The sequence below is a fragment of the Chiloscyllium plagiosum genome, unplaced genomic scaffold (genome assembly GCF_037043375.1).
Source record: "Chiloscyllium plagiosum isolate Xiang-an unplaced genomic scaffold, Cpla_swu_hap1 HiC_scaffold_2, whole genome shotgun sequence".
NCBI classification, from domain to species: Eukaryota; Metazoa; Chordata; class Chondrichthyes; order Orectolobiformes; family Hemiscylliidae; genus Chiloscyllium; species Chiloscyllium plagiosum.
Window position 1 is genome coordinate 106823987 of NW_028270140.1, and position 12496 is coordinate 106836482.

Genomic DNA, 12496 nt, shown 5'->3' on the forward strand with positions numbered 1-12496 from the left:
TGAGTCTCTCACCTTGTCTTTTAAAACCAGATGAAGGATGAAAAAGTAACCAATGTATTCATTAATTTTACATTGTATTGGGTGATGAATTTATACTGATTTTTGTTATTATTAAATTTAGTAAATTAATTTGTGGATCCCTCTACCTTCAGGGAACATTATTTTTATGTGTAGTGATATTAATTGCCTGAAGCCTGTTTGGGAGCTACAAAATAAATGCTATTTATAGCCTATGAGCTATTTGATTTGAGTTAGTATCACAGCCACTAATGATCGAAGTTATATAAACACAGAACATTACAGTGCAGTGCGGCCCTCAATGTTGTGCTGACCTGTGGAACCAATCTGAAGCCTATCTATCCTTCACTATTCTATTTTCATCCATATATTTATATATTGACCATTTAAATGCCCTTAAAGTTGGCGAGTCTACTACTGTTGGAGGCAGTGTGTTCCATGCCCCTACTACTGAGTAAACTACCTCTGACATCTGTCCTATATCTATGTCCCCTTGTGCTAGCTGTCGCCAACTGAGGAAAAGGCTCTCACTGTCCACCCTATCTAACCCTCTGATTATATAACTCAATTAAGACACTTCTCAACCTTTATTTCTAACAAAGTGTCCCAAGTCCCTCAGCCTTTCCTCATAAGACCTTCTCTCCATACCAGCAACATCCTAGTAAATCTCCTCTACACCCTTTTCCTAAGTTTCCACATCCTTCCCATGATGCAGTGACCAGAACTGTATGCAATACTTCAAGTGCAGCCACACCAGAGTTTTGTACAGCTGCAGCTTGACTTTGTAGCTCTGAAATGCAGTCCCTCTAGCAATAAAGGCTTACACATAGTTTTCCTTTTTTAACAACCCTATCAACCTGGATGGCAACTTTCAGGGATCTATGTATGTGGACACCGAGATACCTCTGCTCATCTCCATTAGCCCAGTAGAGTCAGATGTACAGCATGGAAACAGACCCTTCAGTCCTACCTGTCCATGCCGACCAGTTATCCCAGCCCAATCTAGTCCCACCTGCCAGCACCCAGCCCATATCCCTCCAAACCCTTCCTATTCATATCCCCATCCAAATGCCTCTCAAATGTTGCAATTGTACCAGCCTCCACCACTTCCTCTGGCAGCTCATTCCATGCACGTACCACTGTGTGAAAAAGTTGCCCCATAGGTCCCTTTGTATCTTTCCCCTCTCGCCCTAATCCTATGCCCTCTAGTTCTGGACTCCCCCACCCCAGGGAAAAGACTTTGCCTATTTATCCTATCCATGCCCCTTATAATTTTGTAAACCTCTATAAGGTCACCCCTCAGCCTCTGACACTCCAGGGAAAACAGCCCCAGCCTGTTCAGCCTCTCCCCATATCTCAAATCCTCCAACCCTGGCAACATCTTTGTAAATCTATTCTGAACCCTTTCAAGTTTCGCAAGATCTTTCTGACAGGAAGGAGACCCGGATTGCATGCAGTATTCCAACAGTGGCCTAACCAATGTCCTGTACAGCCGCAACATGACCTCCCAACTCCTGCACTCAATACTCTGACCAATAAAGGAAAGCATACCAAATGCCGCCTTCACTATCCTATCTACCTGTGACTCACTTTCAAGGAGCTATGAACCTGCACTCCAAGGTCTCTTTGTTCAGCAACACTCCCTTGGACCTTGCCATTAAGTGTACAAGTCCTGCTAAGATTTGCTTTCTCAAAATGCAGCACCTTGCGTTTATCTGAATTAAACTCCATCTGCCACTTCTCAGCCCATTGGCCTAGATCCTGTTGTAATCTGAGGTAACCCTCTTCGCTGTCCACTACACCTCCAATTTTGGTGTCATCTGCAAACTTACTAACTGTACCTTTTATGGTCGCATCCAAATCATTTATGTAAATGACAAAAAGTAGAGGGCCCAGCACTGATCGTTATGACACTCCACTGGTCACAGGCCTCCAGTCTGAAAAACAACTCTCCACTAACACCCTCTTCTACCTTTGAGCCAGTTCTGTATCCAAATGGCTAGTTCTCCCTTTATTCCGTGAGATCTAACCTTGCTAACCAGTACTGTTCATTGCTGTTGCTTCTTCCAAAGTGAATCATCTCTCTCTTTTCCGCATTAAACTTCCTTTGCCACCTCTCAGCCCAGTTCTGCAGCCTATCTAAGTTGCTCTGTAATCTGAAACATCCTTCAGCACTATTCAAAACTCCACCGATCTTCGTGTCATCCATAAATTTACTAACCCAACTTTCTATGCCCTCATCTAGGTCACTTTTATAAAAGACAAACAGCAGTGGACCCAAAACAGATCCTTGTGGTACGCCACTGGTAACTGAACACCAGATGAATATTTCCCATCAACCACCACCCTTTCAGCTTTCAGCTAGCCAATTTCTGATCCAAACTGCTAAATCACCCTCAATCCCATGTCACTGTATTTTGTGCAATAGCCTACCTTGGGGAACCTTATCAAATGCCTTACTGAAATTCATATACACCACACCATCTGCTTTACCCTTATCCATGTGTTTTGTCACCATCTCAAAGAATTCAGTAAGGTTTATGTGGCATGACCTACCCTTCAGAAAACCATGTTGACTATCCCTAATCAACTTATTTCTCTAGATTGATAAATCCTATCTCTCATAACCTTTTCAGCACTTTACCCACAAACAAACTAAGGCTCACTGGTCTATAATTATCAGGGTTGTCTCTACTCCCCTTGAACAAGGCCAACAACATTTGCTATCCTGCAGTCTTCTGGCACTACTCCTGTGGACAATGACCACATAAGTATCAAAGACAAAAGCTCTGAAATCCCAAGTTTCCCAGAGAATCCAAGGATAAAAACCATCCAGCCCAGGGGACTTAGCTATTTTCATACTCCAGCATTGCTAACGCCACCTCCTTGTGAACCTCAATCCTGTCTTGTCTAGTAGCCTGTATCTCAGTATTCTCCTTGACAACGTTGTCTTTTTGCAGTGTGAATATTGATGAGAATTAGTTATTTAACGCTTCCTGTATCTCCTTGGACTCCATGAACAACTTCCCACTAATATCTTTGATTGGCCCTAATCTTTCTCTCGTCATTGTTTTACTCCTGATATACCTATAGACAGCTTTAGGATTTTCCTTGATCCTATCTGCCAGTGACCTCTCATGTCCCCTCCTGGCTTTTCTTAGTGCTCTCTTGAGGTCTTTCCTGGCTAACTTGTAATTCTCAAGCACCCTAACTGAGCCGTCACATCTCATCCTAACATAAGCCGCTGCCTTCCTCTTGACAAGAGATTCAACCTCTTAGGAAACCACAGCTCCCTCGCTCAACCACTTTCTCCCTGCCAAACAGGTACATATCAAGGACACTGAGTAGCTGTTGCTTAATTAAGCTCCACATTTCAATTCTGCCCATCCTCTACAGTTTCTTTCTCCATCCTATGCATCCTAGATCTTGCCTAAACTCATCATAATTACCTTTTCCCCAGCAATAACTCTTGCCCTGCAGTATATACCTATCCCTTTCCATTGCTATTGTAAACTTAATCAAAGTATGGTCACTAGCACCAAAGTGCTCACCTACCTCCAAATCTAACATCTGGCCTGGTTCATTACCCAGTACCAAATCCAAAGTGGCCTCCCCCCTTGTTGGCTTGCATACATACTGTGTCAGGAAACCATCATGCATGCATTGGACAAAAACTGACCCATCTTAAGTACTCTAACTATAATATTTCCAGTCAATATTTGGAAAGTTAAAGATCCCTATAACAACTACCCTGTAACTCTTACTCCTACCCAGAGTTATCTTTTCTATCCATTCCTCTATATCTCTGGAACTATTTGGAGGCCTATAGAAAACTCCCAACATGGTGACCCTCTCCTTAATGTTTCTCACCTCAGCCCATACTACCTCAGTAGATGAGTCCTCAAACGTCCTTTCTGCTACCGTAATACTAATCTTGACTAGCCATACAACACCTGCCCCTCTTTTACCATCTACTCTGTCCTTCTTGAAACATCTAAATCGCAGAGCCTGCAACAACCATTCTTTTCCCTACTCTATCCATATCTCCGAAATGGCAACAGCATTGAAGCCCCAGGTACCATGCTGCAAGTTCACCCGCCTTATTCTGAATGCTACAGGTGCTGAAGTAGACACACTTCAAACCACCTTCCTGCTCGCGGGCGAACTCTTGTGACCTCAAAACCTTATTTTTGACCTCACTACACTGAACCTCCTGGATGCTGGAACTACAATTCAGGTTCCCATCCTCCTGCTGAACTAGTTTAAATCCTCCCGAAGAGCATTAGCAAATTCGCACCAAGATATTGGTACCCCTCTGGTTCAGGTATAGACCATCCTGTTTGCAGGGGTACTACCTACCCCAGAAATGAGCCCCAATTATCCAGGAATCCCAAACTCTCCCTCCTGCACCATCCCTGTAGCCACGTGTTCAACTCCTCTCTTCCTATTCTTTGCCTTGCTAGCACATGGTATGGGTAACAAACCAGAGATGACAACTGTTTGTTCTAGCACTAAGCTTCCACCCTAGCTCCCTGAATTTCTGCCTTCCATCCCCGTCCCTTTTCAACTTATGTTGTTAGAGCCTATGTGGGCTACAACTTGGGGCTGCTCCCTTTTCCCCCTCAAGGAGCCTGAAAACACGATCTAAGACATCACGAATCCTGGCTCCTGGGAGGCAACACACCAACTGTGAGTGCCTCTCACTCCCAAACCTAATAATGAATGCTAAGCTCATCTCTTTCCCCCCCATTCTCTTCTGAGCAATAGGGGACAGACTCCGTGCCAGAGACCTGTACCCCTGGTAAGACGCCTCCCTTTCCCCCCCCACCCCCCACCACCACCAAAACAGTATTCAAAACGGTATACTTGTTACTGAGGGAAGCAGCCATAGGGGTTCCCTGCACTGCCTGCTGGTTCCCTTTCCATCCCCTGCCTGTAACCCATCTGCCTTTTTCTTGCACCTGAGGTGTGATTACCTTCCTGTAACTCCTCTCAATTACTACTTCCACCTCCCAAATGATCCCAAGTTCATCCAGCTCCAGTTCCCTAACACTGTTTTCGAGGAGCTGGAGTTGGGTGCGTTTCCCGCAGAAAGTCAGCAGGGACGCTACTGGTGACCCTTACTGCCCACATTCTGCAGGAGGAACATTCAACTGCCCTAACCACCATTCCCAACATTCTAAATTCCTAAAGATACTGCAGCAAAATTAAAGGATTAGAAGAAACCTAGTTATTTTACCTGGCTCACAGACCTTTTTTTTTGGTTAGAGGGGGATGGATGGGGGATATAAGCTAAGTAGTATTTTGGGTAACGCAACCAGCTAAATATGTTACTTCACTTACTCAGCAGTCCAGTGTCTGCTCCTGCTCAGCGTGCATTCCGCCTATTCAGGAGGTAAGTTTTTAAATCAGTGACTCCCCTTCCTGTCACACTCCTGGTCAGCGCTCCTGCTCTTGCTGCTGCTGAAACAACAAAAAGTTAAAAATCAGTGAGTTTTGACAAGATTTGAGAAAAATCACATGACACCAGGTTATAATTCAACAGGTTTATTTGGAAGTACGTGCTTTTGGAGTGCCGCTCCTCCTTCAGGTAGCTAGTGGAGCAGGATCATAGGACACAAGCGTATAGCAAAAGATCTTAGTGTCATGCAACAGATGCAATTTATTGAACAAACCTAGATTGGTGTTAAGCCTTTCATCTTTTAGAATGGGTTGCAAGTTTTGGTTTGTTACTATGTAAATTCCAGAACTACTTTCAAGTCACATTCTCGAGATAAGGTTTTATAAAAAAACGGTGACATCTCAGCTCAGACAATCCATTAAAGGTGAGGTTAGAGTCTGTGTATTCCAGTCTTGAGTCAGACTACTATTTTCAAAGTAGGAATTTATAAAATTTCACAGATTATAAAAAATACTGACTGCTGACAGATTGTGTGCTTTTTGAACGAAATAGAATGTATCTGCAAATTCACTATCTTGAAGCCAAAGATATCATCCAACTGAAGTCTTCAGGTATTAAAATAAATTAATTGGTACAGACAACATAGAAACATTAGAATCTCTACGGTGTGGAAGCAGGATATTTGACCCATTGAGTCCACATTGGCCCTTGAACAGCACCCCACCCAGACCTGCCCTCACACCTTCTCCCTATAACCCTGCATTTTCTATTGTCAATCCACCTAGCCTGCACATCCCTGGATAGGTTTAGCATAGCCAGTCTACCTAACCTGCACATCTTTGGACTATGGGAGGAAACTGCAGCATCTGGAGGAAACCAAGGCAGACACTGGGAAAATGTGCAGACTTCACACAGGCAGTCACCTGACAGTGAATTGAACCCGGGTCACTGGCACTGAGGTAGCAATGCCACCATGTCACCCTCTGGGTCTCTAATCATCTTTTTGAGATTCATTCTTAAGCAATGCAAAAGCAAAATGCATTGAGTGGTGGTGGGGGGGCACGGGCACGAGGTGGTGTCATATGGATACAGATGATGTGCCCTGCTCATCATAGCCAATCAAGGGTGGTCAGTGCCTCAGTGCTGGGGATGTTGGCCGAGTCGAGGATGCTGGTGTTGATATGTCTTTCTTTCCAGTGGATTTGCAGAATCTTGCGCACTACTCCAGCGCCTTGAGATGTCTACTGTAGACAACTCACGTCTTGGAGCCAGAAAGGAGGAGGGCAGGAACTACTCCCACTTTGTAAACTGTGATCTTGGTGTCGGATTTAATGTTGTTGTTGTTATCCTCTAAATACCCTTTTCCTCAGGTGGCTGAAGGCTGCTTTCGTGCACTGGAGGCGATGTTGGAACTCTCCTTCGATAACTCTGTTGGCTGATTAAATGCTTCCAAGGTATTGGAAGTGGTCAACATTCTCTAAGGTGTCCCCATGGACCAAGGTGATCCGGGGGGGTTGAGGTTGTTCCACAATGCCAGGTCGTGTTGATGGAGGAAATTCATTTTGTGGGTATTTATGGTGAAGCTCATAAATTTGTATGCCTCTGTAAAGGTGCTGATGGTGTGCATGTGTGCACGTGAGCATTGTCTTTATACTGTAGCTCAATGACATTGGTTGGATGGATTTTGGTTTTTGCTTGAAGGCAGCAGGGTTGAATAATTTCCTACAGGTCCTGTAAGTTAGCTCCACTCCAGTGGAGAGCTTGTCGACTGCAAGGTAAAGCCTTGTAGCAAGGTATATTGAGAACAGTGTCGGGGTGATGGCACAGCCCTGCTTGATATCGGTGCAAATGGGTCAATGGTGCAGCCATTTGTCACTACCATGACTTCCATGTCATTGCAGTGCAGGTGAAAGATGGTGAAAAATTTCACAGCGCAACCAAAGTGGAGAAGGACGCTTCCCAATTGACAGTGTCAAAGGCCTTTCTTAGGTTAAAAAAGACCACGTACAGGGGTAAGTTTCCTTCTGCAGCTGTTGCACGGTGTAAATCATGTCCGTGTGCTCTCCGTAGCAGAAGGTCAAAATGCAACTTTGGGAAATGTTTCTCAGTCACAGGGAGGAGATGGTTGATAAGGACCTTGGCAATGACTTTTCGACGAGTCGACAGCAGGAAGAATTCCCTGTAATTTGCAACTCTATTTTGTTCCCTTTTTTTTTTTTTTGAAAGTTCTCATGATTATGGCATCTCTGAGCTCTTCCAAGGTGTTCCCTTCTTTCCAGATAAGGCAGCAAAGGCGTGCAGCTGCAGGAGGTGCTCTTTGCCTCTCCACTTCAGTGCCTCTGCAGGGATATTGGCTGCTCCAGCAGCCTTGCTCTTAAGCTGGCAGACAGCCTTCTCTACTTTGTGCAAGGCTAGGGTGTTGTATTCTGTGGGATCAGTGACAGAGCCCTGGTTGACGAGTTCTCTGAAGTGCTTCCACCCAGCTTTTTTTTTTTTTGATGGCTTCTTTATCCTTGGTAAGAGTCACTCAGCCCGTGGCCAGCAGTTAGGTTGGGGCCTTGGGTGTTTGGTCTGTATATGGTCTTAACAGCGCTTGGTTGTCGGTCATTTGTTTGGTCTCCAGTGCTTTGTCCAGCGACCACCTGTTCTTTGTTGCGGGTTTGTTATTGGACATCTGCTTTCAGCTGCCTGGAGGCCTGCCTTTTTCTATTGTGTAGTTGTTGTTTTACACTAAAATGCCACGTCTTTCTGGCTTAATAGCTTGATCATTCTCATCAAACTAGTCTTGTTGTTTACTGCTTGAGTGGTCAACCGAGTATTTGCAGGCAATGATGTTGGCACTGGAGTAAATGAGTTGGTCCATCAGTTCGTTTTTGATGGCAAAGCCGCCTCCATGGATGCAGTGCTTTTTGGCTTTACCCTTTGGCAAAAGGTGTACCCAGCACCTCGCCTGCCAGGTTTCACTCAGGGTAGTGATGTCAATATCATAGCTCCTGAGTTCCTGGGCAATGATGGCAGTGTGACATTCCAGTCTGTCACTGGTGGGATTGTTCATAAGGGTCCTAACATTCAGGTCCCAAACATCATCCTGAGGATGTGGAAGGTACCTGTGCGAGGATTCTTTTAACGTGGGGAAACAGTTGCACACAGGTTACCACATGGGTTTAGCAGCGCAAGGTCTTGGTCCAGTGGCAAGGGGCGTCCAAGACAACTGGAGACCAGGTACAGCTGTTGGCCTGAGATTGTCTATACTCCACCGCAGTCAAACAGTTCGGCACTGGGCAGTGCCTCACACTTGGAGTGCGAGGTCTGAGGTGAGGAGAGATGGGGAAGGGAAAATTCCAAGGAGGACAGTGTGGTTGCTGCCATTGTCAGTCTGAGATCGTGAAATCACCGGACTGGGGATGGGGCTTTATAAGATTACGGATGGGGAGTGTATTATAACAGACAAGAGAAGTAACAGTGACCTGTCTTGGATAATGTATAGTAGCTGCAATGACTTAATCAAGATATCTAACAATCGGTCTCTGACTGTGATGTAATTTAAGTATTAAAAATTCAATTCCTTTTACTTTTGATTGTGACTCCACTGCAAATGAGTTTCGATTTGACTATTTTCATTCTTGCAATAAATCATCGAACAGTTATGACACATTTGGACAGCTGATCTTACAAGTTCTTTCTACCTTGCTATTCTAACCAGGACCGAATCTACTTCCACGATGCTGTCCTTGGCAGTGTATCCAAGACCAAAGCCACTTGCGGTGTAAAGAGTTCTTCCTTATGTTGCTGTTGCCTAATTTGCTATCACTAAATTGTGTGTTTTAGTTTTTGAGCCTTCTGCCAATTGGAGTAGTTTCAATCTAATATCTACTCATTTCTGTCTAGACTTTAGAGTTTTGAACATTTCTATCAAATTTCCTTTTTTTTTCCCCTCAGGAGAACATCCATCTTTTCCAATCCATCATGTAACTGAAGTCTAATATCCCTGAAGTCATTCTCGTAACTTTTTCCTGTGCCAGCTCTGAAGTGATTGATTGTCAAGCTGTTGCATGAATGGCGTGGGACAGCTCTCCCAATTTTGGCACATGGACCTTGGATGTCACTAAAAAGATTTGTCATATTGAGTGCCAGTTGGTTCCCTGTTTGCTGAGTATCTGGTACAGCTACATGGCTTGCTAGGACTTTTATAAGGCAACTTCATTTTTTGGAGTGGAATCCATATCTGGGTCAGACCCAGCAACAGATGACCGGTTTCTTTCTCTAAGGAGAATGCTGAACCAGATAGGATTTGTATTGCCTAGCAATTTCATGCTTTATCATTTCTGAGCTTAGCCTGCCAGTTGTCTTTAATCCAGTTTACCAAGGATTGGTCTGTTCTCAGCCCAATACAAATGACCCTTGTCCTGATTAGTGTTCAAAATCAAATACTGGTTAGAGAGAAACTCCTTGTACTGTCTGGCAGTCACCCATTCCCCTCTGCATGTTGTTCATAAGCTGAGCAAACCACTTCTATAAACATGCCATGCGACACTCAACCTCCTGAGTATGCAGTGACATTAGCTACCATTCAAACTTCAACCTGGAACATTGCTCGGAAAGCAAGTGGCTGTTAACTCTGATGGTGTTATGGAAAATATAATGTGGTGGTTTTCCCATGCAGTTAAATGTGAAAAGTTATAATTCCGAATTAAAAATAAGTTAATTGAGGATTGATTAGTTTAGAGAAATGTTTGCCCTAAGTGTTCGGTTTGGAGGAGACCCAAGTGAGGTCAGAAGCTCGTTTAGTTTCTCTCTTTTTAAGAGGTCTGAGAGTTCAGGGAAAACAACTGCCTTTGTAGAAATGTTTTTTATTGTGTAACTTTCACATCAGAGTTTGGTTAGAAATCTGCAGGTTACTGGAAACAGAAATTTTAAGTTCTGTTTTGAGAATATTAATGTAAAAGGTGGCGTCATCTTACAATTAAGAAACTGGGGAGGATCCGGTTTAAAGATTTTGATAGTGGGGTAAATTCTCTTGATCGCGATCTCGAAATTGGTGTTGGGAACTGTACTGACTATATTTTTCATTACAAATGGGAATGTGGCTAAATTAGCCCAAATATGATGGGATCCACGATGGTTAACTTCAAACGATTTTGTATAATCGTTAGTAAAACTACATTTGCTGTTTATATGGCTTAACATTTGGATTTGAGTAGCTGTTTATCAAAAGGTGAACAAAAATTTTAAAATTTTTACTTTTTTTTTCTTTCAGAACTGAGCTTGTGATAGATAAGCCAAAAAGGAAAAAACGCCGAGAATTAACAGAAGAACAGAAGCAGGAGATTAAAGAAGCTTTTGATTTATTTGATACTGACAAAGATGAAGCGATAGATTATCATGAACTAAAGGTAAATTTTGGTTTAAAAGCATTTTGATAGCTGAGTACTGCATATTAAGGAGTTTTATTGTTAATGCCTCCGCTTAGATTAGATTCCCTGCAGTGTGGAAACAGGCCCTGTGGCCCAACAAGTCCACACCGACCCTCCGAAGAGCAACCCATCCAGACACATTCCCCTACATTTACCCCTAACACTATGGGCAATTTAGCTTGGCCAGTTCACCTAACCTGCACAACTTTGGACTGTGGGAGGAAACCAGAGCACCCGGAGGAAACCCACGCTAACACTGAGAGAATGTGCAAGCTCCACACAGACAGTTGCCCAAGATGGGAATTGAACCCGGGTCCCTGGCACTGTGAGGCAGCATTGCTAACTACTGAGCCACCGTGCTGCCCAAATTTTTGATTTGTGGATTCATTCAAATTAATTTGCTTTTTCAGGCAGTTGGTGATAATGTTGTCTTCTGTAGAAAATGGATATTGTACAGTTACTAAAAATTTTACAGCAGGAGAACTTATCCTGCTATTAATTCATGCAGTAATAGTAACAAAATACCACCAGATGGCTGGATCACCTGCTATGTTAGACACACTGATAAAGTTAGGAACGCCATGAAAAACACTTTTTTTTAATCAAAACGTCCTGCATCTACTTGTAGGTTTGTTTAGAAGCCCAAACAATTGATTTGTCAGTTCGTAACTTGTCACCATATCTATGTAATCTTTTTTAAAAAACGTATCAAGTTTTATTAAATGTGTACATAGTTTTTTTTCAATGTTTTTTTTCTCTGCTGACGGTTTTCAGATCCTTTTTATTAGGTGGAGTGAAGCATCATCAATCAACAGGTGAAGTTGTATGCCTTCAGTAAAATTTTTATTTTCTTAATTTAAAAGCCAAATGCTGTTTTTTGTCATTCATCATCCCACCCCACTGCTGCTATCTTTTCTTTGTGAGGGGGTAAAAAAGCTTGTGAAAGTTAGTAATTAAGGTGATAGTCTCTTGAGAAAGTTGGGTTTTGTTTTGCAAGGCGAGTTAGACCTCCAATTCCAGATAATTCAGATGAATATTATTAACTAATTTGCAATGTAATTGGTTAATCAAAATAGTATCATCTTATAATTAACTACATTTTATATCACCTTCTTGCTTCAGGATTGGTTCAAAATGTATTTAAATGGTTAATTTTCTTTTCTATAGAAAGATCGTTCCTCTTTGCAAGCATATTAGAAGGTGGGTTTTGTAGGCTAAAACAATTTTGAACTCTGAAAAAGTTTCTTGCAATTTCTGACAATTGAAAAATGTTTTTGAGATTAACTTTTAGTATTTTCTCTCAATTCAATTTACAATTTCTAACATTTCTTTTCCTCTTCAAAACAATAAATTAATCACAGTCAGTCCAGAATATGATTTCTAAACCTTTTTAGACTACAAGATATAGGAGCAGAATTGGGTAATTTGGCCCATTGAGTCAGCTGTGCCATTCACTCATAACTAATGAACTGATTTTTAAACCAGACCATGCATTTTTAAATTTTCAATTAAGGCAACAGTATTGTTTTGAAGTTCTAATCAGGTTAAAGCAAAGTGTTTTGAAAAAATTAAATTGATGAGCTGCTGCTTTACACAGTTGCACAAACCTTTATTCAAAATAAATCCACCTAAGTCTTTACATAAAATTAAAAGATTTCCCAAG

The 12496-nt window shown here is 42.6% G+C and overlaps 1 protein-coding gene across 2 annotated transcripts in view; it reads left to right on the forward strand.

Moving 5' to 3' along the window:
* cetn3 (centrin 3) overlaps nt 1-12496 on the forward strand; it is a 48935-nt gene that overhangs the window by 3593 nt on the left and 32846 nt on the right. Inside the window, exons 1-2 of one of the 2 annotated variants that reach the window (XM_087999381.1) lie at nt 6848-6873; nt 10677-10812. In XM_087999381.1, the coding sequence (XP_087855507.1) occupies nt 6863-6873; nt 10677-10812 (147 nt within the window). In that variant the 5' untranslated portion in view covers nt 6848-6862. Of the gene's footprint in view, nt 1-6847; nt 6874-10676; nt 10813-12496 lie in introns of those variants that run through there. The other variant, XM_043709022.2, reaches the window with a different exon arrangement.